Raw genomic sequence first — 23,379 nt, 5'->3', positions numbered from 1 at the left:
TAATTATCTCAGAATGACACAGCAGTTTGAGTTCAGCATGTAAAGTATTGAAATATTTTAATGATATAATGTACATCAACAAAGTAACAAACTAGAAAAATAAATATTACACTCCAACATTCTTTAGAATAAGTAGAAGATGTATAAAACTACAGGAACAGGGCGGCACATGGACGTATTTCTCTGGGTTTGGTATCTCCATGTTGATGCATTTTCCAGAAGGTTCCCACGCTCACACATGGAAACATACAGCGCAGTCCAAATGACCAGGACAGCGATATGTTTCTCATTGTTTTGGCTCTGCGCCCCATCGCTGGATTCAAGGGCTTTCAGGGTGTGTGAGGGCGTTCACGAGCGTATCGGGTGAGCGCTGAAGAAGTTGTACTCGTGGGAGGAAAAGTGTTCTCCAGAAAACTCAGGAATTTATAAACACTCCATCCAATATGTTTGTAATCACTGTTAGCTCAGAGTCGAATTTGAAAACTTGAATTTCTTTGTCAGTGGTTTTTAAATGTTTTCTGCAGGAGCTCAGAGCTGGAAGAAAACTGTCCTAATAGAAGACGATGGAAATGCAAACAGCTGTAGAGCTTTGCATGTATGCAGGAACTCTAAATAAATATTTATCTTCGAGAACTGAGCCTCAGATTTACAACTAAAGATATTCAGATTTAAGGCAAAGATGAGTTATTAAACATCACACTCCTACACTCAGAAGTCACAACAGCAGAGTGACTGGACTCCCTGAAATATAAAACATCCTGTAACGTTTGGGTGTCCTGCCTTTCAGAAGACTTAATAAAAATGTTCTGACAGTTTGGTCTGAAGGGGTCAGAGCATCTACTCGGGCAGCAGGTCGTCTCCGAGCTCTTCGTCTGCGAAGTCGTCGTCCTCCACGCGTCTCTTGGCGCCCGTCTTCGGCCTCTCCATATGAGGCCCCAGAGGGTCCACGTAAGATGCATCTGTACGAGGGAGAACAGGTTTTTTTTCTGGTTTTAAATTTTCCAGGTGAATTCTCCACATAGAGGTCGATCATTTAATTTTCTACAAGGGCCTGTCAAAGCAGCAAACACATGTTTAAAGATTGTTGACCCTGTGTGGCCGAGTGGTTAGGCGTGCGCCCCATGTACAGAGGCTATAGTCCTCGAAGCGGGTGGCCCGGGTTCAAATCTGACCTGTGGCTCCTTTCCCGCCTGCATGTCAGATTCAGACCGCTGCCACTCTCTCTACAGCTGTTGGTAGTGTCGGTCGTCTCTCAACCAAAACGTCTGGGGATTGATATTTGTATGTGTGCAAGTTTGTTTTTACGTCTCCCAATCAGGCCAAGAATTTACACAACTTTCACACTTTCATAACTTCTTCTTCTGTAAGCTCATTTCCTGTTGTGTTTGACTGGATGTGTCAATAGAAGATTACATGCAACATCTTAAAATATTTCTATGAACGATCTCTCGGCCACATAGATATTTAGAAACTGTGATAAAAAAAAAATCATCTATCAAATGTATTTTTATTTCTTAAAGGTTTATTCTGGGGCTTTTAATGTTTTATTTAGAGATAGGACTGAGGATAGAGTCAGGAATCAGGGAGAGAGAGAGAGAGGGAGAGAGAGAGAGAGAGAGAGTGGCGACTGCTAGCGGGAAAGGAGCCAAAGGTCGGACTCGTATCAGGGACGCCCGCTTGGAGGACCATAGCTTCCGTTTATGGGTTGCATGCAATAACCACTAGGCCACCGCCGCCCCAATCAAATTTAATTTAAAGCTTCTTATGTCAACATTGAAAATGACAACTTTAGGCTTCAGTGGAAGAAAAATGACAGTAGCACAGCAGCGTCACCATCAGAGTGGGCTGTGTGTGGTGCTTAACGTGATGCTGAATGGCACCTGGCACATTTAACCGCCTGTAAATAACTCACACTAATGATTGACAGCCTCTACAACATCAAGGGATCAAAGAGAAACGAGAACAAGGCAGGTATTATAACACAAACGATCATAGCGAGTAAGAGAGACACACAGAAAAGACAAATCTGTCTCCTTTTCTTACCGATCTCTTTCGGGCTGCTCGCCTCGTAGGGCTCATTCGAACCAGGAAGTGACCTCATCTTGGCGCTCAGACGCTCTCCTTTAGTGCTGTTGCTGCTGTGGCCGCTGTCTGTAGCAAAACACACAAACATACTCAGAATTAGAGAATGTGTTTGGACACGTTTAAAAAGGTGTTTACTTTCTCGTCAAAGCTGGAATGATTCATGTTTTGTTGAGTGTAGTGGTTTCTCATCTGGTGTTGAGATGAGTGTGAAACCGTGCAGCCCGTGTTTGAACATCTGGATTTCTAACTTTAGCTTTTTCAAGACCCAAATTTCTTCTCATCTTTCAAACAAATTTGAACTTTAAACTAAACCAGGAATACTTTTCATCCCCTTTTAAATGTGTATGAATGGAAGAACACTTTCCACAGCAGCCTCTCCCATCAGTGTGTGAATGTGAAGGTGTGAGCTGCGGTGTAAAAGCACTTTGAGTAGTCGCTATACAAGCTCAAGTCCAAACATTTGCTATAAACAGGTGTACACAGATAAAGAATGATTGATCGAACAGTATGAATAAAAATCAACATCAATGCGGCCCTTCAGTGTCCATTTCACAGTTGTTACATGACGATGTTGAATACGATGCAAGAAACCTCGCTGACTTTGTGCGTCTGTGTCAGTTTCACATCAAAGCAGATGAAATGCACAGAGGTCCAACTGGACGTCGCTCATTTTCCTCACAGTCTGAAAAGTCAACATGATGAGATGTGAGATTTTCATCCTACTGCGAGAGAAACTCGGGAATCCTCTGAGCGAAGCAGCAGCTCCCACACATTACAGTCAGATGGATATTTATTCAACACATTTCAATATATAAAGTTTATATTGGTGGAATAATCCTCTAAACAAGACAAAAAATGTCGGCGTTAACTTTTACTTTCAGATGGGCGCTTGTTAAAGAGGCTCTGATGGAACTTGCAGCACATTGTGAGGCTGCGTAAAGGAACCTTAATGATCAATTCAGATTTTTTTGCTTGGATCTGATTGTTTTTTTTTTTGGGCTGTTCATGTTATGTTTAAGATGTGGCCTGTATCAGACTCCTGTTGAGAATCTTTGTTAAAAAAAAAAGGCGGATTCTGAGTCAATCTGTAGCTCATCTCATCAACACGGCAACGGTCACAGGCATCAACAATGTCCATGCATAAAAAGTCAATCTTTGTTCTGATGGATAGTCGTTTGTTTTGAAGATCAAAATGAATATCAGGCCGTTTCATAACCAGCTGAACTCTCCTCACAGGAGCTTTGAGTTCTCTTAGAGATGGATTCATTTAGCCGGACGGTTTTTTTTGTTCGTTGCTATTTTAACAAGAAAGAAACATGCTTCTGATCAGCCTCACACATGACTTTTTTTAAAGACCATTTTTGATCTAATCACAAATATGTGGACATTTTTTCAACACTTTTTGAAAATCTTAAACTGGCCTGTGTACTGACATATGATTGGGTCGAAATGACGACTAGACACAAACGTTTTGGATTTCATCAGCAGTGAAAGAGGCTGTGTAACTCCTTCCACTAAATCTAGAAAGGGCTCCTTATTAAGAGAGTCCACTACAAACGCCTGTGTAAAAAAAGCTAGGTTTTAAAAAACACAAGAATTACCCTTTATAAGAAATCACTGGCCAAGCACTTAAAGGAGACCATCCATCAAAATCCAACAGGAAAATCCCTTTAACATCCCACAAGAGAGCAATTTACCGACGAGGCTGAACACTGGAGCCACCTTAGGCTCTAATCATTTTAGACAACGAGCCGGGACTCTTCACCAGATTTATGAATATGTTGAAAGTGTGTGTGTGTGTGTGTGTGTTCCAGGCTACGATGACATGGTGACAGAGCAGTCCAGTGAGCTGAAGCACAGACATGATTACAGACAGCAGCAGCACACATCTGGCTGCCAGGTAGCTTTTAACCCGTTGACAGAAGAACGCAGAGAGCTGAAAAAACAGGAAGGAGAGTGATATTCCACCTTTCCTCACCGTCTGAAACGTCTCACTCGAGGCCGCACAAACTGCTGGCAGACCTGAAACCTGTGCTGGGAAATGATTTTTTTTTTTTTCCCCCTTTTCTTTTCTTGGATGTCTCGGTGGATTTTCTATTTTACAATCCACAACTTGGAAAAAGAGGGATGATACAACAGGTTGGAAGCCAGACTGAAACTGAATGGAGAGTAACTGTTTCCACACGTAGAGTTATATAATTAAGCTTTAAACGCCCAAACAACAAAAATACAGCCCGAGCATTTCAGAGAGGTCAGACAGAGAAGTCGATCGATATTTACAACTGTTGTTCCAGCTAACAAAGTATTTGGAAACACTATGAAATCATAAACTTTCTGACAAGCAATGAATAAATGCATTTTTAATCACTAGCTGATATTTCTTAATTTGTTTATACATGAAGAAAACAAGAGGATTTGGTTACAAAAAGTTAAAACGCAAATATTATTCAAAAGAAAGATGAGTAATACTCGACATTTCTATCCTTTCTTTTACTTTTTGAGAGGAGAAGACGCAAAGAACGATGTATTAACTGCCCGTCAACACACAAACTCTCAACTGACAGAGCTGGAAATGTGCAGACTTTGCAGAAAATACGTTTTCTCAGATATCTGACGGAGGGTCTGGGGCGATTGCTTCCTCCTCCTCCAAAGTGAGAACTCCGAATGCAAACACCAAACCACCTGCAGTATCAACATCACAGCTGCCTGTCAGAAGATTTCTGGACCCTTTTCAGCTGTTTTGACTCGAATACTTTCTTGTTAACGTCTCTGAAAAGTGTTCTGACTGCTCTCTTAACCACACAAACAACCCTCAGATTGTGTTTTTTTTTTTAGTTAGAAGGATTTTCCATGATTTCTTAGCAAGCATGATAATAAATACGCATATTAAAACATCATACTTGGGTTAAATTACTACTATGAAACAACTGAAAGTGTAAGAACATGCTTTAAACTGTACATGAAGTTTGCTCCCCTGCAAAATCGGGAAAAAACAACTAAATGTTATTTTAAAAATGATTTGTAAAAAATACACTTTAAGATCTTCAAAGAGGAAAAGGAGATTTAAAAACAGAATTAGGATGTCATAGCTAGCTTCATAACACAAAGACATCCATTTATTTAGCTAATCTAGCTATGCTAACATCTGGCCCAGCAACAACAGTTAAAACGAAACTTTTGGAAACGATGTCAAAATGTTTCCTTCTTCAGTAAATGATCGTGGAGTAAAAGGAGCTCTAAAATTGTAAGAGATGTTCTGGGACTTCTGGGAACCTTCCTACTTGTATACCATCATGTAACTCATGTAACTTTCTTCTTCTTTCTCCGATGTCAAGCATCACACATGATGACCCTGCCCATCTGTCAAGGTCAAGGTCAACTTTTTTTTTTTTTTATCCCTGAGGGGCAATTTGCGAAACAGCCAGCAGTGAATAGAAACAACTGAAATGAACACATCAAGGGGGGAGGATTTACATGATGCTGTTAAGGAGACCAATGGTACCAGGGACACATTTTTAAATCTGTTCGTCCTGCACCTGAGCTTGTACGCTGTACAAAGGGGGAGAGTGCAGTCCCACAGGATAGCCTTTTGCTTTATTTTTTTTTGCTGTTGCTGTCTGAAAAAATAAAGTATACATAAAAAAAGAAACGTCCTCTCCCTGCCAAGGATGAGAGACAAGTCAAACTAAACAAGCAGATTCTGAAAAGAGCTTTAAAAACGAGGTGTTGCAATCCTAAAAAAAAAAAAAAAAAACAGATTGTATTTTGTTACAGTGATACAGTGAGTATCTTTTACATACCTCTCCCTGAGTCCAACAGTGGACTGAGTTGTTTAGGCTCAGATTGAGAAACTTTGCAGCAAAGAGGAAGCAGAGAGAGGTTGCAGATGAAGCCGCAGAAAACAGAGAAAAGAAAGAAACATTACAGAGTTAGACTGAAGTGACTGCAGAGAGAGAGAGAGAGAGAGAGAGAGAGAGAGAGAGAGAGAGAGAGAGAGAGAGATTTCACAAGCATGCGTAATGTCAGCTTTTGAGAACTGATTTGTTGGCAGCTTTGCACTCTCACCTGCTTTAACTTCCATGTCTGATGTGCAGAGGGAAAGTGAAGAAAAAGTGATTAGTTAAGGAACTTAGAAGTGTAAGAAGAAAACCAATATTCAAGGATAAAAGGGATCACACATAATGCAAAGCTTTTTCTAAGAAATGCAATCACAGCTGTGGTAGGAAGAAACAAAATGGGACAGCTAAAGAACGAGAGTTTTTCTAACCTAAATTTATCAGGACAAAGGAGAGTAATGGGAGTCTTGGCAGGGTGGAGTCCCACTCACTTTAACAGGTGCTTGATATATATATATTTGTGTTTAACTACACTATGGGTTAGATGCTGAGCTGCATGAGAGAGTGAAGCTGGGCCTCGTTACAGTTTTTTGGCAGCCGTCTGCAGTTTGTCTGGATTGAGTTTAAATTCTGCCCAGGAGCCAGCTTTCCAGAGCCGGAGCCAGTCTGGAGAATGTGTCTGTGTTTGTTGATCTGTAGTGTAGTGAGCTCAAACTGTGGAAGTTTATCATCTCATGTGTCTGCAGAGGATGTAGGCTCTTAGTATGTTATACGGTTTTATACTACAAAGATGATAGGCTGCGTCGTGAATCCACATGAGGGCTTGTTTACTCCAGAATGGATGATGCAGGAATTAAGTTAACCAATCAGGATCCACCCTGTAAGTGACCCATTTGGGGTCACAGGAACGCATTCAGACCATGTTAATTCTCCTTTTATGCACTTTAAAGTAATCAGGCTCGTTACAGATGATGACTGTAGTCTAGGCTCAGTGTGGTGTGAGATATACCCATAGTGCCGGTCTTCTTAGGGGGGGTGAGGACAGGTGTGGAGACGCCTGTTGCCCAGCATGCAGCGTGTGTGAACAACAGAAGGGAGAGGGGAGTGATGATGACACACATGATCCAGGGAATAAATCCCCTTACCCTGATGACAGGCAGGGCCTTTTACAATACTACTGCTAATATCATTAATCATTTGAGCACAGCTTGAAAACAGGAATTCCATTTTTAATACCTATACTGAGGAAAAGAAACCTTTTTTTTTGTTTTATTTTAGAGACAGGACAGTGGATAGAGTCTGTCATTTGGGAGAGAGAGAGAGAGTAGGGATTGACATGTAGGATGGGAGCCACACATTGGATTGGAACCCGGGCCGCCTCCTTGGACGATCACTTGTGCACCACCCACTAGGCTACCGTCGTTCCCATACACGTTTTGAATTTGATTTTATTTATTGGAAAAAAGCCACAATGCCAATGCTATAGATGGTTGCCTAGTTACCTATAATGTACATAATAACATCTGAGTTATTACCCTCCTAAACCAGGCAGATCTATGTGGTACTTAGCTGAACCGATCGGTAATAGTGGAGGTTTTTATTTGTTTATTTATTTTTGGGCTTTTCTTGCCTTTATTGTCGAGGCAGGACAGTTGATAGAGTGAGGAAATCAGTGAGAGAGACAGTGAGGAAACGACATGCAGGAACAGCCTCCGCACACAATACACACTAAGCACTATTTGTAATTCAGCTGTAGTTCCTTTTTAATACCTCCTTACTACCAGTGGTATTACCCCCATAATGCACCACAGTTACCATGTGATAAACACCTGTTAATTATGGGACGGTAAAAGGAAGGGTTACCCTAAAATCCAGATGAACTTTAATCACTCCGTGCACAATAGGCCCAATGTACATCATTTATTTTGAGTATGTATATTGCATTTTTGCAAGATAATTTAAACATCTGTTTGTTTTTTTTAAATCTGTTAAAAAAACGTTTTTACAACAAAACAAGTCATCAACGCAGGAGAGAAAACAATCAAGATCTGTCATAGGAACTGGATCATGCATCAAAGACTGAATTTGGGAAAGCACTGATATCTAGTTTCAGATGTTTAAATGTGTATGTATTTGTTTTATTTAGAACTGTACAAATTAAGCGTTGCGGTTGAAACACGGCCCTTCCCATGCTAAAAATACACAATGAGTCATGTTTGTGTTTAGTTGACAGAATTGTTACCGATTGTTATTTTCAGGATTTCTGCACACTTTGATGTTCAATCAAGTTCACACGATCCCTGAGATGTTTGGGTTTGTATTTAATCTTTAAACATTAAATGCAGGATTTAATCAGATATTGTATCTTCCACATCGCCGCAGTGGGAACCTTTAATGTTACTGTAACTTCTGACTCACCAGCACTCCCAGCGCTGCCCTCTCTGCCTTCTCTCCGACCTCTGGTGCTGCCCTCCCGCCCGGACTTCACCCTCTGCAGGAAGACACACAGTAGTGAGAGGAGAAGGGACATTTCGATGAGAAAGAACAAGGGAGGAAATAAAAATGCACTCCAGACCACAGAGCAGAAACTTTTAGTACTCGATTAATGGATTCTAATGACGTATCCTTGCCTCTTTCTTTTTCTTTCTCACTGTTTCATAGGAGAGGTCAATTTTCTAAACAACTTTGGATAAAAAACTAGAATATTTTATTTAAAGCAAAATAAAACTCACTGATGACTGATGAGTTTTATTTTGGTTGTAATGATGGTTTTATGGATGTTTTTATAAATTCTACAGATTCCTATTGTTACCTGATGAACTCTAGTATTTATGTATTTAATGTTGTTTCTATTGTCTGAGTCTATGTGCCTGAGTTTCTGTTTGTTTCTTGTTTTCACATGGCTGCATCAAGGAGTCTCTCTCTCTCTGCAGGATCGTTTCTGTGTTTCCAACAGCGTCTCTGAACTGATTTAAGAGCAGCTGCTTGTGATTTAACAACGTCCTTGTGCTCATCTGTTCCTGGCTATGAGAAATATCTCCCTAAGACCATGGCACACATCCCTGTTACTTTGAATCTTTCTCTTTCTACAAAGTGAACAGAACCGAGACCGCAACAAGTGTTGCTGATCACTGTTTTGGTTTTGGATCACTGTAGGTTATTGCATCGTTTAAGATGAGGATGCAATATATTAAAAGTATGATTTTGGAGCTTTTATTCAGAGTTAAAAGGAAGTTAAAATAGAAGAACAGAAAATAGATATTTTATTACATTGAAGATGCTTTCATAAATAAATGACGGGAAAAATATGTCTAAAATTCTCACAAAATTCTCAACAATATCCTTTTGATAGATTAATTTATTAACGAGCTCTGGAGGCGGTTGAAGCAGCTCTTCCATGATAATAATATGAGTGTTAAGTCTTAACCAACCAACTCTTAACCATTAAGATAACAAATCTATCAGCCAATCAGAAACAAACTAAAACTGGTCCAAAAAAAGAACTTTTAAAAAAAAAGAAAACTAATACACTGGTAAAAATCAAGCAATGTGGATAGCTGTTTCGACACCAAAATACAAAGTCCCTCAGAGATGTTAGTCGTCAAAGTTTTTTCAAACATGCTGCGAGAGAAATCCACGGCTTTCATGTACCATATTTACTTCCATGAGAGAGCTGTCAGACAACAAGTGATGACAGCTGTAAAGGCTTTTAGAAACTGTCAGCCGGGGTGAATAACTTCCAGGTTGTAGCAACAAGGTGACGAGGAACAGAAGAACAGATGTTTATTTCCCCCAACATGTTGATATCTTAGGTGTTAAAGAAGCCCAGAGACACCGTACCTGTTCTCTGATCTCCTTCATCTTCTCCACCTTCTTCAGCCTGGTGGCATATTCTTGGACTTCTTTGAGTCCCATATCGGTGCACAGCCTCACCAAGAAACGCAGGCCTGACGATAAACACACATTATGTTTTTATATTCTTTACACTCTGATGTTGCTGTTAGAGATCTGAATAAAAGAGAGTGGAACAAACGGGATGAATTACATTCGACGTTTTCTGGAAACTTGCAATGAATGTCTTTGTACGTTTCCAGAGCTTTCTGGTAGTTTCCTGTAAAGAGAAAAAGATCAAAGTGAGCCAATGGTTATGAAAGTGCACAAATCAGAACAAAATAAGCGATCAATAAGGGTCAGCACTTCATAAAACAAAGATATAACACAAAGCTTTTGCGCCTGACACCCAGCCTCCACCATCGGACTGTGTAGTCCCCACAACCACCGCCGTCTTCATTCATGCACGGCCTGCTCCGACCTCAGCGGCAAGAAAGTGTGGACAACAGGAACACAAGGAATACAAAGGAGAAATCCTTCCTGCATATTATCCCATATGCGCTTTTTAAAGCGTCTTGAGACAACATTTGTTATGAATTGATGCTATACAAATAATTATTGATTGATTTCCATAGACAGAAAATCAATCAAAGCAGCAGTACCCCCACTCCACATCCAACTTAAAATATGTTAAAGACAAAGGAGTCGATTAAAACACTGACAAACTGAAATAAATGGCCCATTACTGCTGGTCGTAGGTCATTAAATTTATCATCATAATACTTTATTGTCCAATCGAGTCTAAAATGTTCCATGTTTTCCCAAACATCTTTTGCAACAGAACAGAAGAGACAAAATTAAGACAAGAAACTGAGACAAATACGTTCAATATCACATAAAAATCATAACAGACGGTAATTAAGGACATTGAACCTCTATGTGATCTGGGATCAAGCTCATCTTTAGTTTACAGCATTATCAATATCTCTGGTTTGATTACAACAATTTAAATTCAGAGTTAATGTTTGTGTTCTGGGACAGTTGTTACTACATTAGTCTGAGCTTTCAAGGGGTTGGCCAACAATTTAATCTGGAAGAGCAAATCTGTTTTAAAGTCGTTTTAAAGGCAAGCAGACAAAATAGAAACAAAAGACAGAAACATGATGTATTTCATGACATGAAAGGTCAAGAACAGATTCATTCTCACCACTTCTCCTGTAGCAGCTTGCCACCATGAGCTGCCATTTCACCTGGGTGGGTCTGAGGAAGAAGACATAAAAAAAAAAAAATCCAGTCAGAATGAAGACACTACCCTGCACTGAACTTTTAAAAAACATCACAACAACTAATTGACAAAACGTGTTTAGTGATTTAAAAAAACAAAACAAAAAAAAAACAGATGAATGCTGGTTCATATTTCACACTAAACAGCATTTCCAGTCAGTGTATTCATTTTGTGTTTGTGTGTTATGTCTTGGGTATGTATAAAAGAAACTCATGACCCTCACTCTTGAAAAGTGTAATCTTCAGTGTGTATGCCTTAACCACCTACAGGGACAGTGGGGGCGCCCTGTCTCTGGCACTGTCATTTTGGTGGAGTGAGGCTCAGACCCGGGGTTGAATGAACCATCATATGAAAGAATTTGGTTCATAAAAAAATCCTAAATCAGCTTGGAGGCCGACAAAATCAAATCATGTGTCCTCTTTCTACGAATGACTTCCAGATGAGCGTAAGCTTCACGGTGAAAGATGACCGAGACAAAGATCAAAACAAGATGAAATAAGAGACACATCCCTTGATCGTGTCAGGACAGTGTCCAAGAAGTGTGAGGACATCATGGCACAAATATTTTTGAGGATGATACAACAACTCTCGGGACCTGACTCCACCAAAAAAATATTGTTCAAATTTAGACTTTAAGTCACATATGAACTGCCGGTTGATGACAAATTTATGAATTTAACAAATATGTATTGATTTGTTTTTACGTTCATGCTTTTGTCCGCCAACGTTTGTGAGTACTTACTGTATGAGTGTGGCTCTTTCAAAGTACTGAATGGCCTTTTCACAGAACTGCGTCTCGATGTAGTAAGCACCAAGCCACTCTATCACATCAATGTTGGAGGGAAAGTACCTGAAGGACTGAAGAGGATAAAAAACAAAACAGACAAAATCAGAGCACACACAGGGAATCAGAGCTGAGATGTTAAAATCAATCTATTAAATATTTGATTGAAAACTTTTAAATAATGCCTCTTGTACCTCGTAGTAGTACTGGAAAGCCTGGGATTTGTCCCCCTCCCCACTGTGCAGCTCTCCCAGTTTGGCCAGTGCCTGGGGGTCAGTGGGAGTTACGCTGATGACCTGCATTAACCACTCGATGGCCTGCTGAGTGTCTTCCAGAAGCTCATATATGTAGCCACTGAGTCAAGGTCGAACAGACGCTCATGTGGGAACAAAAAGATGCAGGTTTGGATCTCTAAATGAGCACCAACGCAAAATCAAGAGAGCTATAAAAGGGCCACAGACACAAATATAAACAACTGTTAACAGGATACAGGTTGGCCAGCTGGTACATGACCTGGGCGCTATTCCTCAGAATAGCATGGAGCTTCAGGAAGCAGTCCAGAGCCTCCTCCAGACGATTCAGTCTCTTATATGTTAGACCTGGTACAAAAGGACAGGAGCAAAGACCTATGATCAACTTGGTTTGGATCTCTTATCTAGATTTAATGTCAGGTGATGTCTGTGGGAAGGTCATTAGCACAAATTCATCTTTGTATGTTCCTAAAAGCATTCCAGTATTGTTCTTGAATTCTCCAGAGTTACCGAGGTTATAGAGGGCCTCCGTGCAGGACGAGTCGTTCCTCAGAGCTTCTTTGAAGAACTCTGCAGCCTTCTCGTGGTCTTGCTTGACGAACACCGTGTTGCCTTTGTTGATAAGTGCTGCGGGGTTGTAGCGATCAGCATTCATGGCGAGGTCGGCATATCGGTCAGCCTGGTCATAGTCCTTCTCCTGTGACAGGGAAAGGTCCGAGGAAAAGTAATGTCTGGTTACAGGTTGGTACAGACAATGAGGGTGTTTAGCTCTTCTTACAAACTAGTGTATTGAGGTATCCTTGAACGCTTGAATTTCCCGGAAAAACATTCAATCTTATTAATTTTTACAACCATTTAAATTTACAAATCAAAAATGTAGCTTCTAAAAAAAATTCAACCTCTCCTCCTTTTTCAAAATCATGTGTTGCCAAAGACTTTTTGGATTAATCTTTGAGACGATCTTACCAAAAAGTAGAGGAAAGAGAGGTTTGTGGCTGCAGCACTCTTCACTCTGCTGTCCTTCTTTTCAAACGTCTTCAGTGTCTCCACAGCCTGATGGTGATCATTCAAAAAAGATGTCAAGGTAACAAGTAAAAAGTCATACTGCATCATGGACTATACAAGCCATTTCCCCCAGTATGTAACAAACCTACAAACATAAAAACCAACCTACATACAATACATTTGGACTTGTCCACTCTAGTGTTGATTTTTTATTTACTGCCGAGCTATCTTGCTATAATGAAAAATGGAAAATGAAATCCACACAATAGAAATTAAAGGAGCAATCTGTAAGATATATCCTGAATGAAATGATAAAGTGACCTTACTATATGATCAGACATCAAGGAAACATGCTATGTTGAAGTGCTGGCTTCTCTGACAACAATGCAGCAGTTAAATGTATGCTAATTTAACCCGACCTAAAAAGCCTCTGCATGTTTCTAAAAAGCTCCACGAGCAGAAACGTGCTCAAACTAGGATCAATATTGGAGATGCTTTCGAAAAATGGAGAGAGGTTAGAACGCAGAAAGGTTTACAGACCGATGCAGAGCTGGCTAAACACTGAAGCTTCAGTGTCCAGCCAAGGCAACATGTGTGCAGATTGACTTGGGGAGGAGGAGGAGGGGGCGGGATGTGACAGCTCTCTCCAATGATTTGAATTTGGACTGCAGTAACTGTTTTAATCGCTACATGATAGAGTTACATATTGCTCCTTTGAAGAAAGTGAAAAGATGTTTGCATGATGAAACTATATTCATTCTGGTACACACAGTTAAGTCTCGGATGTAGTAATAAATTTAGATGCTTGAGATGAAATGTGTAGTTGGTATTTATGCAATGTAAGCGCTTACATACTTGAAATATTTTTCCAACGTTCTTTATGTGTTGACGTTTTTTGACAAACCACCAGCTAGACTACAGCTGCTCTAATGCTGCAGGTTACACAACCACCACCACCAGTGTCTAAAAATATACATATATATATAAAAGCACCACAACCATGCATCAGATTTATATGGAGCTCCAAAGTGTTCAATATTGAAGAATAAATAAATAAATCTCTATCTTTTAACAAACTTATTTCATTATGTCCGTTCTCAAAAGTTTGCATTCAGTTTAGATAACATCTTTGGTCTTAAGAATGAATGTTCAAAATTCAAACCACTTCTTATTTGTGACAGTGGTGAGGTCACTGCTCTCTAGTTATTATCCAATCACTCACCCCATGTTTTATGAGTAAAAGCTAAAAAGCTGCTGTAAGAATATGCCACCTGTTATCTTTTTAATTAATTATCAAGCTTCTATATTATTAAACTTGGCCGGAAGATTGTTGGTAATGACTTAAATGATTTTGGCCATGTTTTTCAAGTAAGAGCCAATTAGAAGGCAAAGGCCATCCTGGAAGACCCTCCTCCCCCTCTGCATGCAGAGTTTAGACTTCTGCTGACAGGGAGGAGGTTCACTTAAACTGGGAGGACCGAATCCAACAGATGTCTGAGGTCATTTGTCCCATCAGCAGGTAGGTTTTGGGATAAATTGTAGGCACTGTTTCCAGTACCCTTATACAGTTGGACTTTGTGTCTCATATTTTTTTTTGGGGGGGGGCTTTTTATGCTTTTCTCAGTGAGACAGGACAGTGTACAGTGTCAGAAATCAGGGAGGGAGAGAGTGGTGAACAACATGCTTTAAAGGACCCACAGGTCGGATTTGAACCCGGGCTATCAGCTTGGAGGACAACAGCCTCCGTACATGGAGGGTTCACACTAACCACTGCCCCACTCATTGTCTATCATGATGTCATGGGAGATATGTACTATATGTATGTATTTATGTCTTTATGACGTGTGCCCCTCAGGGACATTCTCTAATTACAATCCAATCCTGCAGTTAAAAAAACCCACTGTACATTTTGCTAAATGTAGGATTCTCTAAAGAACACCTCATGGGATTTCTTATTTCATATATGTTGTGAAATTTTGCATAAAATGAATTTAAATATTGAACATTTTGGGGTCCCATACATGTAAATCCTGTCAGTGATCAAACGTTGACAACTGCAGTTTTATGTTATTGGAAAAAACTTTGGAGCTGTTTAGTGTCTATTTATGTGTTATTGTTTTGTTAATGCTGCCACAGAGCAGCTCCACATGCCAAGCTGCAGCTCCCTGAGAACGCAGCGGTTTATAGTGAAAGAAGAAACCATGATTATAATTTCCTCCCTGGTTTGTGGCTTTCAAACCCATAACTGCTTCTCTAACTTTGTTTCTGCAGTGCTGTTATTTAAAGAGGCATGCTATGACAGAAAAAAAACAACAACATGATATAAATGTGAACATGGAACCAGAGGGCAAACATACCTCAACCTTAGGCATGCAGATGGGAAGGAAAAAAAAGACAAAAGCAAGAGAGAATGGAGGGGCATGAGAAGGGGGAAAATTTAGATCTGATGCAGATCACAGCTGGAACAACCACAGCAGGAGAAAACTGACATATAACAAACAACACTGTGGGGAAAAAACGGCATGGAAATACCATGTTGTAAGAACAAAAGGTGAAAAAACCGTCTGCAAACAAACAGATCTTCCACATTTAACAAACGTCATGTTTGACAGGAAATACCACTCACTCCATTATTTATAAATGTAACGGCTAAAAAGAGACAAATCATTTTTAATTTTCATAACTTTTAACAGATATGTATGCCAATTATTTTTGTCTCTCTCATCAGTATCTAATCTGTAATTAATATAACATGTTACTAACATGAAATGTGATTCTTCTAGCTTATAAATATCACAATGGGTTTTTTAATTTAAAGGGGACATATGAAAAATCCACTTTGACATCGTCTTGAACATATATTTGGGTAACCTGAGTCTACCGACCCACAAACTTTGAAATAAACCCATCCAGTCCGTTTCAAATTTGCTCTCCTTGTGATGTCACAGTGGGATTCTGGTAAACACAAATCCCCTCCCTTCCCCTGGTATCTCCACCCATGGACTCCACCCCCAGCCTAGAGCAATACTGTTGCCCAGGTCCGCCATTTTTATTCTCGCTTCAGAGGAGTGATGTCTACCCTGGTGCTTGATTCATGTTATATTTTGACCAAAGCACAGCACAGATGTTTCATTTAGACCACAGGGGACTGTTTGAATAGGTGGAAAAGGGAGGATAATATGTCCTCTTTAAAATAAAACTTGTTTTATAAGAAGAGACAAGTTAGTCTTCTATAAACAATCACTTTAGGTAAATACATCACTTATTGTCATGTCCTATTAACAGCGGGATGTCACTTTTGCAGCTGCTGCCATCATGGTTCAGCCGAGAGGAAATATTTGAGTGGTATTTCCCTTTATTCTGCATAAACAGAGGGTCACCTGGTTAAAGTCCTTCTGTCTCAGGTAGGTGATGGCTTTGTTTATCTCCAGATCGTTTGCAAGCTCGACATACTGAGAACTTTTCACCATTTCCACACACCTAAAGAAGACAAACAAAAAACATAAGATCTGAACACAACCCTTGAAAATCATGTTTTCTGAGTCCTTAAAGGACCTGTGATGGAGCTGGAGTCTGCTTGCACACTGTATGCCCTCTGGTGTTGAGATGTGAGAAACAGAAGTTACAAACCAGTCAAATCCAGTGACAAAAGATGTCTCGATGGCCGGAGCGATGAGCTTGGCTGCAGTCATGATGTACTTCTCAGCCAGGACTTTCCTAAGTACAGAAAACAGGACAGAAATCCGGGGAATGAATAGTATACGTTGGGGGTTTTGTTTTTGAAGTGCAGTTTGTTTCTGCTGTGGTAAATAAAAAAATCAACACGCAAGTGTCGTCACGACAACAAAAGGATCATGTTCGCTTGAGGCCAGAGTGTGTTTGTGTTTCTTACAGATCTCTTTCCATCTGATGAAGTTTGTCGTTCTTAATGGCTTCAATGACCATGTTTGAGCTGGTGTCGTCCTGGTGGAGAAAACAGGATCAGGTTCACATTCAGGTGTGTCAGGCAAGTTTTAGTATTCTCTTTAACGTCTACACATCCTACAACTGAGAGACGAGTCATTTCGACAGTTTGATGAACTCATATTTGGTTATTCTAAATGTACAAATAAAAAGTAGACTAACGATGGAGAAAACTGTTAAACATGGCTGGATTGAAAAATTAGATGAGCACCTTCTTGTTCTTAGTTCTTGTTTTCATGCTACTGTCAATGTTACTGGTTGTTAATGTAAAAATAAAACCTTATTGAATACTGAAGAACTGATAAAGATAGTTGTTAAATGTTGACATTTTAAACTCTTTAGTGAGGACAGGGAAGGAACATTTATGTTTAGCTTAAACAGACAAGTAGTTGAAAATTAAAGCCAGACCGATAAATCGGCCAGCCAAAAATATTGCCCAATATTACCATACCATGTGACTATCGGTATCAGAACATATATGAGCACTTTGTGACCGCCAGCTTTAATTCAGATTTGTCGATATAACTAAGTTTATTGAATTTAAGTGTAGTATTATTTTTGAAATAGTTTTTATTTATAATTGTTCATTTCTAAGTTCAATGAGTGTTTCAGTGAACTCTTGTTATATTGTTCAACTGTAAAAAAAAATCTTCATTATTAGTCTTTTTAGGAAGTGTTTCATAACAGCATTTAAGGGATCAGTGCAATAAAGGTGTGTGTGTATATATCCATCTATCTATCTATCCCTAAAGATTGAAGATAGATCTCAGAAAGATATCAATATCGGACATTTTTTTCTCCCTAAAATCGATATTGACCCCAAAGATTCTATCTCGGTCGCGCCCTAGTAAAAATGTTGCAAAACAGAAATAGCAAAGGAACAACACTTTCCAAGAACAACAAAATTAGGCAAAGCATACAGAGCATACAGTGATACCACAGATCACTGGTACCCACATTAGTCGGGATGTACTTGTCTTCATCATCAATGCCCAGAGGAACAGAGATGAGCTTCTGGAAGGCCTTCTTCATCCTCTCTCTATCCCCGATGGCGAAGTAGCACAGGATGAGGTTGAAGCCGGTTTTGATGTTTGGACTCTCGCTCATGATGTGCTCAAAAGACGTTATGGCGTCTGAGTACTGACCCATGCGGACAAAGACCACTCCAATATTCTGCATGATCTTGATCCTCATTTCCTTGTGAGCGTTGGAGATCTGATCCAGCGCCATGCGGTAGAACTTGATGGCTTTAGGGTAGTTCTTCTGTTTGACGTAAATGTTGGCCATGTTGACTTTCAGACGGCCTGAGGGAGAAAAGCGGCACAAAAACAACTGATTCAACAAATAATAGAAGACAAATCATTTATCAAGTACCGGTACATCTCATAAAAAAAAAAGGGATTGTCTGAGTGTTTCCAAGCAGAGGAAAGTATTTCAATCATCTCAATGTCATCTCATCCCAAAAAAAGAGGAAGTTGTTGCCATGGTTTTTGCAGGCTAATGCTGCTGCTGTGTAAAACCAGGAACACAGTAGTTTGTTATTTTGTTGCAGAATTAAACAAGTGATTTCTCTCCGGCCTGTACTATGTGTGGATTCACAAGAAAAACATCTATTATGAGTCCTGTGTGTTTTAAACTGAGAGGTCTGCTCACCTGCATTACTGAACATCTTGTTTTTCACGATGACCTGGTAGCTGTTCAGGGCTTCTGGGTACATTTCATTGTTTGCATACTGGTTGGCAAGGTTAAGCAAAACCTGAAAAAGTGACAGAAACATGTTACAATTTTTCGATAGAGTAACAAAAATAAGGCATCGAAGCAAACTAAGCAGATGTAATTTGTCTCCTGTGAGCCGAGTCCACATAGCTGAGAGGTCATGTCCACTAAATGCAGAACCAAACATGTCTCCTGTCTCCTGCCTGATATGTCTCTTTCTGTGTCTCCCACTGATGTGAATACAAATCCATTCATGTTTGAACAAATAGCATCCAAACTTTCCTCTTATATAGTACATTAAACAAAGAATATAACAACTACATGTGACATCACAGCTGAGGGGCAATGGAAAGAAGAACACATCCCAACATATAAAGCAGCTGTTGGTGACGTACTCTGCTTTCCTAAGAGCATTTAAGCAGCCATACACTTTAATAACTCAAACTGTTTTGCATTAAAGCTTCATGGAATTTCATTCACATAGGGTCAGAAAACATTTCTTAGACAAAAAACATCAACAATTTAAAATTAAACAACTTTTTGGAAGTCGCAGTCGCAAAATTAACAGCTTCACTTCACAGAAATAATACAGGAACAAATGAAAAAGCTCCTGCTCCGCTTACTGTTACTGCTTTGTCATTTTACTTCATCTATCAGTATCTTTAGTCACTAAAGTTAGAAACATAACAGAAAAGCAACATTAACAGTAATAGTTATAAATAATAATCGTATGTAAACAAAGGGAAGCTCTGTATATGTTCGCACTCTTTCTCCAGTTGAAGAGAGAAGCTGGTTAAGGGTGAGTGAGTCTGCTAAATAAATGAGAAGAAAAGAGGACAACACTTCACCACAGAAGTTACTAATGAAGTCACAGACAAAGAGTGGGGGTTTTAAGAAGTGGTGGTTTATATGGAAGGCCATTTCAGAGTGTAGGAAGTGAATGCTAAAACATTTCCTGTAGAGACACTAAAATAAGAAGTAGATCTATAGCAGCAGTCTTACAGAGTAGGTGAGGTCTAAACTGATGTGCTCAGCATTCCCAGACTGTTCCCTCTGTCTCACGAGGGCCCTCTCCTTCCTCCCAGCCTCTTTGCCTTTTTCAAGAGCCTGTTGAAAAAAACACATCACATAAGTTTCATTAAGGAGACATGCACATGCTCACACAATGTCAACAAACAAGACTGAGGTAGTGACACCAATATCCAAGTCTGAAATGAACAATGAATGTGCCCACTGCTATACTGTTCACCTAACTAGAACAATAGTTCACTGTTTGAGAACAAATATGAATGCAACTAATTCACACTTTTGGCAAATAAATCAAGAGCTTTATCATAGTGTTATCTTCAGTATAAACTGTGAGGGGCATCTGATACATTTTAAATAGACACTGAGTCCTCTGAGCTGGACCATAGAGCTCACACGATCAAAAATACGCCACTCCAAATCCATAGCAGTCATTATTATCAAACAGTTTGTTAAAGAATCCAACCAGTTGTAAGGCTCCGATGCTGTGTGCCATGCAGCTCTCCTCGATCAGGTCGTTCACTTTCTTCTCCAGGATCTTGATCTTCTCCTCGGGCCTGCAGGACCACACACACAGATATACAGTGAGCAGTAATGCTGCCTGAAGGCAAAAGCTTTTCTCTACCAACTTGACAAAACTCTCCACTGTGAGACAGTTCAATGTTTATTAAAGTACTGGAAAAGGGATCGAATCCCTAATCACCTCTCTAATTTAAATCTAAAGTGGAGAAATTAAAGTTTGTGCTTTGTTTTGTAAGACAACTTTTAAATAGATATTGTCCTTACACACTGCTTGAGTAGAACTAACATCTTCATCTATCAACTCACGTGTCCTCATTCTTTGCTTCAAGTGGAGGAGCAGGGCCCTTGGACTGGCCCAGAGGATCAAAGGCAGGGCCTGAAAACACAGATCATGCTCATAACAATAACTATCTACTTTACAGATTAGAACTTTACAAATAGAGATAAATATTACTACAAGTAGTTAATTTTAACTCAAAAATGAACTTTCTAGCCAGAACTGTAACTTTTCACTGTGAGGTTTTTAATGATACTGTACAACAATGCTTTCTTGCCAAACCGGTTGCTGCAAAGCATGTTGCTGCAAAGCATGTTTTATATTAGAAAATAAGTTTAAACATAAAAATTACATTTTTGGGTCTTGTTATACCGTTACAAAAAGGCATACTTGTCACAATGACAGTGTAACACCGTCTGGTTTAGATAATCACAATCTGATTTATTATCTTATGTAGATGTTTGTTTTAGAATTCCTTCTGCTTTAGACAGATAGAACAAATCAAACTGACAAATGATATTCATGCTTCTTGTTGTTGTGTCATGACATTATATCTCACGTCTATGTATATTTAATGAGTCGCTAAACATCGCTATGTGACTTCCTTAAACTCACCGCGGACCATGGAGGACGTGTAACCTGCTGCTCTGACAGCAGTCATTGGTCGAGCTGCTCCATCCTATCATATTTTTAAAAAGTAGGGAAACAACATGATATACATATTCCTTACTTTTTTTTTTTTCAATTTTCTTCACAAAACTTTCTATTACATTAAAGAACTGTATAAAGCTTAGATCGAACACATGATATTGGTCAGATGTGTACACACTGAAATTTGTAAAGCTGCCAGTGAAACCCAAAATACAACAAATACAATCACTACACATGATGGACTGAGTAAGTGTGATTAAATGTTGTCAACTCATGTCTAATGAAATCCTGCCAGACTCCAGTTGCACACTTTATTGGTCAGTGTCGCTCACCTGCACAGCTCCAGTCATGGGTCTTCCCATTGAAGAGACCAGAGGGACTCGAGACTTCATGAAACAATAAAATAGGTGAGGATAATTAACACCAGAACCTAACAGATATTTTGTCTGTCCAACAGAGTCTGTCCATACTTACCCCAAAGGAGGTTCCTAAGGCCCGAGATCCAATGGCAGTGCCAGGAAATTTAGCAGTCATCTGGATAGATAAAGACATGCCATTCAGAATGTATTACAATAACAAAAAATGTGCAATAAGACTTCCAGTTGATCCTTTCACTCAGACACAGTTCTATAGGAAGTGCTCACCGGTGGTCTTCTTCCATGACTTGTCCTTACAGCTTGCTGGAAGTCCACATCATTCTCCAACTCCTTAAAATTGGTCAATGATTAGTCTTTCTTCTAAACATTTTCATTGTTCAGTGTTAAAGCCCGCTCAAGCAAAGTTATTTAAAACAATTTGTGTTCAGAATCAGAAATACTAATACTATGAGTAGACCTACTTAAATTTCATGAAGATGAAAATACAGACAGCTTAATAACAACACAAAATGAATAGTAAAGGCAGTACTTGGGGGTGCACATGAACAATCAACTGGACTGGAAGCACCACACAGAGACTGTCTACAAGAAGGGTCAGAGCAGACTCTACTTCTTGAGGAAGCTTAGGTCTTTCAATGTGTGTAGCAAAATGTTATCCATGTTTTATCAGACATTTTCTTTGCAGCCGTGTGTTGGGGGCAGCAGCATCAGGGGCTTGTGACTCTAAAAAGCTTCACAAGCTGATTAGGAGGGCTGGCTCTGTGCTGGGGGACTGCTGTGGAGCCCCCGGAGGTGATGATGGGGAGAGGAGGATGATACGGAAACTGTTGAACATTATGGACAATAACATGCATCCCTTACACTATCTAAAGTGTGAACAAGAGTGTTTTTAGTGGGAGGCTACGGCATCTAAGCTGCAAAAAGGACAGATTTAAAAATGCTTTTTTTACCTACTGCAATTGCACTTTATAACGACTCCCCTTTAAGACATTTGAACTTTTAAACTTTAGCCTGAGTTGCATATATAATATATCAAACTGTATTGTGGGCTCATGTGTTTTTTGTATGGGAGGGATATGTATGTATATATGTGTTGTGTTGTGTGTTTGTATGTATGCTGGCTGCAGGAACACCTACATTTCCCTGCTGGGATGAATAAAGTTTATCTTATCTTATCTTATTTTAATGCCAGTATTAATGCCAGATTAGTTATGGGGTAATGTGGTGAAGTTATTGTCTTGTTGTCCGTCTTCATCCCCCCCCCCCTCATTTCGTATGTATCTTAAATAATAATTTTATATGAGTACTATATGAGTTAGCTGCTGATTTCAGACCTAGATTACAACGTTAATATGAAGTGGCTAACTCACCTCGGAGTCAAAAGTTGGATTATAATCGTTATAGCCCGAGTAAAGATCATCCTCCTCCATTGCCAGATGCACATTTTCCATTTCCTTTTCCCCCCACCCCCCCGGAGAGCTGGCGTAACCAAAAAACACTTCACAAATGTGGAGGAGAAAAGAAGTAATCGTGAGAGTTGTAAGGAGCAGATAGTTTGTTGTCGTTCCAGGTTTTCAATCCCACAATTCAACGCGGCGAGGGCGGGACACTTTCAATCTGCAAACCTCTGATTGGTTACATGCTTGTAACTCACGTAATAAGCATTAACGTAATTGGCTGAGGCCCGTTTCATGCGTTGCTAGGATACATGTGTACGCTACCCGTTCGATCCTTTTCTTTTGTAGCAATACAATTTCTTACACATATTAT

General features: G+C 39.6%; 1 protein-coding gene across 1 annotated transcript; it reads right to left on the bottom strand.

The window, feature by feature from the left end:
- Positions 1-40: 40 nt before the first annotated feature.
- ift88 (intraflagellar transport 88 homolog) lies at positions 41-23,201 on the bottom strand. The gene is made up of 27 exons (XM_065962152.1): positions 22,980-23,201; positions 21,877-21,939; positions 21,707-21,766; positions 21,565-21,618; positions 21,197-21,260; positions 20,611-20,680; positions 20,249-20,339; positions 19,759-19,863; positions 18,694-18,796; positions 17,998-18,344; positions 16,970-17,040; positions 16,708-16,794; positions 16,458-16,557; positions 13,039-13,125; positions 12,583-12,769; positions 12,305-12,420; positions 12,016-12,159; positions 11,780-11,895; positions 10,960-11,012; positions 9,967-10,032; positions 9,762-9,868; positions 8,340-8,412; positions 6,931-6,978; positions 6,151-6,168; positions 5,886-5,936; positions 2,044-2,151; positions 41-959 (listed from the first exon to the last, which is right to left on the bottom strand). Exons 1-27 carry the CDS (start codon positions 23,058-23,060, stop codon positions 838-840), a joined length of 2,592 nt encoding a protein of 863 aa, XP_065818224.1. The 5' UTR covers positions 23,061-23,201; the 3' UTR covers positions 41-837.
- Between the last annotated feature and the right edge of the window lie 178 nt (positions 23,202-23,379).

Source organism: Labrus bergylta, chromosome 13 (genome assembly GCF_963930695.1).
Source record: "Labrus bergylta chromosome 13, fLabBer1.1, whole genome shotgun sequence".
In the NCBI taxonomy this organism is placed as follows: domain Eukaryota; kingdom Metazoa; phylum Chordata; class Actinopteri; order Labriformes; family Labridae; genus Labrus; species Labrus bergylta.
The sequence above is the reverse complement of the archived record's forward strand: the minus strand, read 5'-3'. Positions and strand labels throughout refer to the sequence as shown.

Bases quoted from the DNA above. Each gene is read 5' to 3' on its own strand.
- ift88 (XM_065962152.1), bottom strand. From the start codon at position 23,060: ATGGAAAATGTGCATCTGGCAATGGAGGAGGATGATCTTTACTCGGGC. The intron at 21,261-21,564 runs GTGAGCGACACT...AAAATATGATAG, and splicing joins CCATGACTGGAGCTGTGCAG to GATGGAGCAGCTCGACCAAT. The intron at 20,681-21,196 runs GTGAGTTTAAGG...CTGTGTTTTCAG, and splicing joins CACGTCCTCCATGGTCCGCG to GCCCTGCCTTTGATCCTCTG.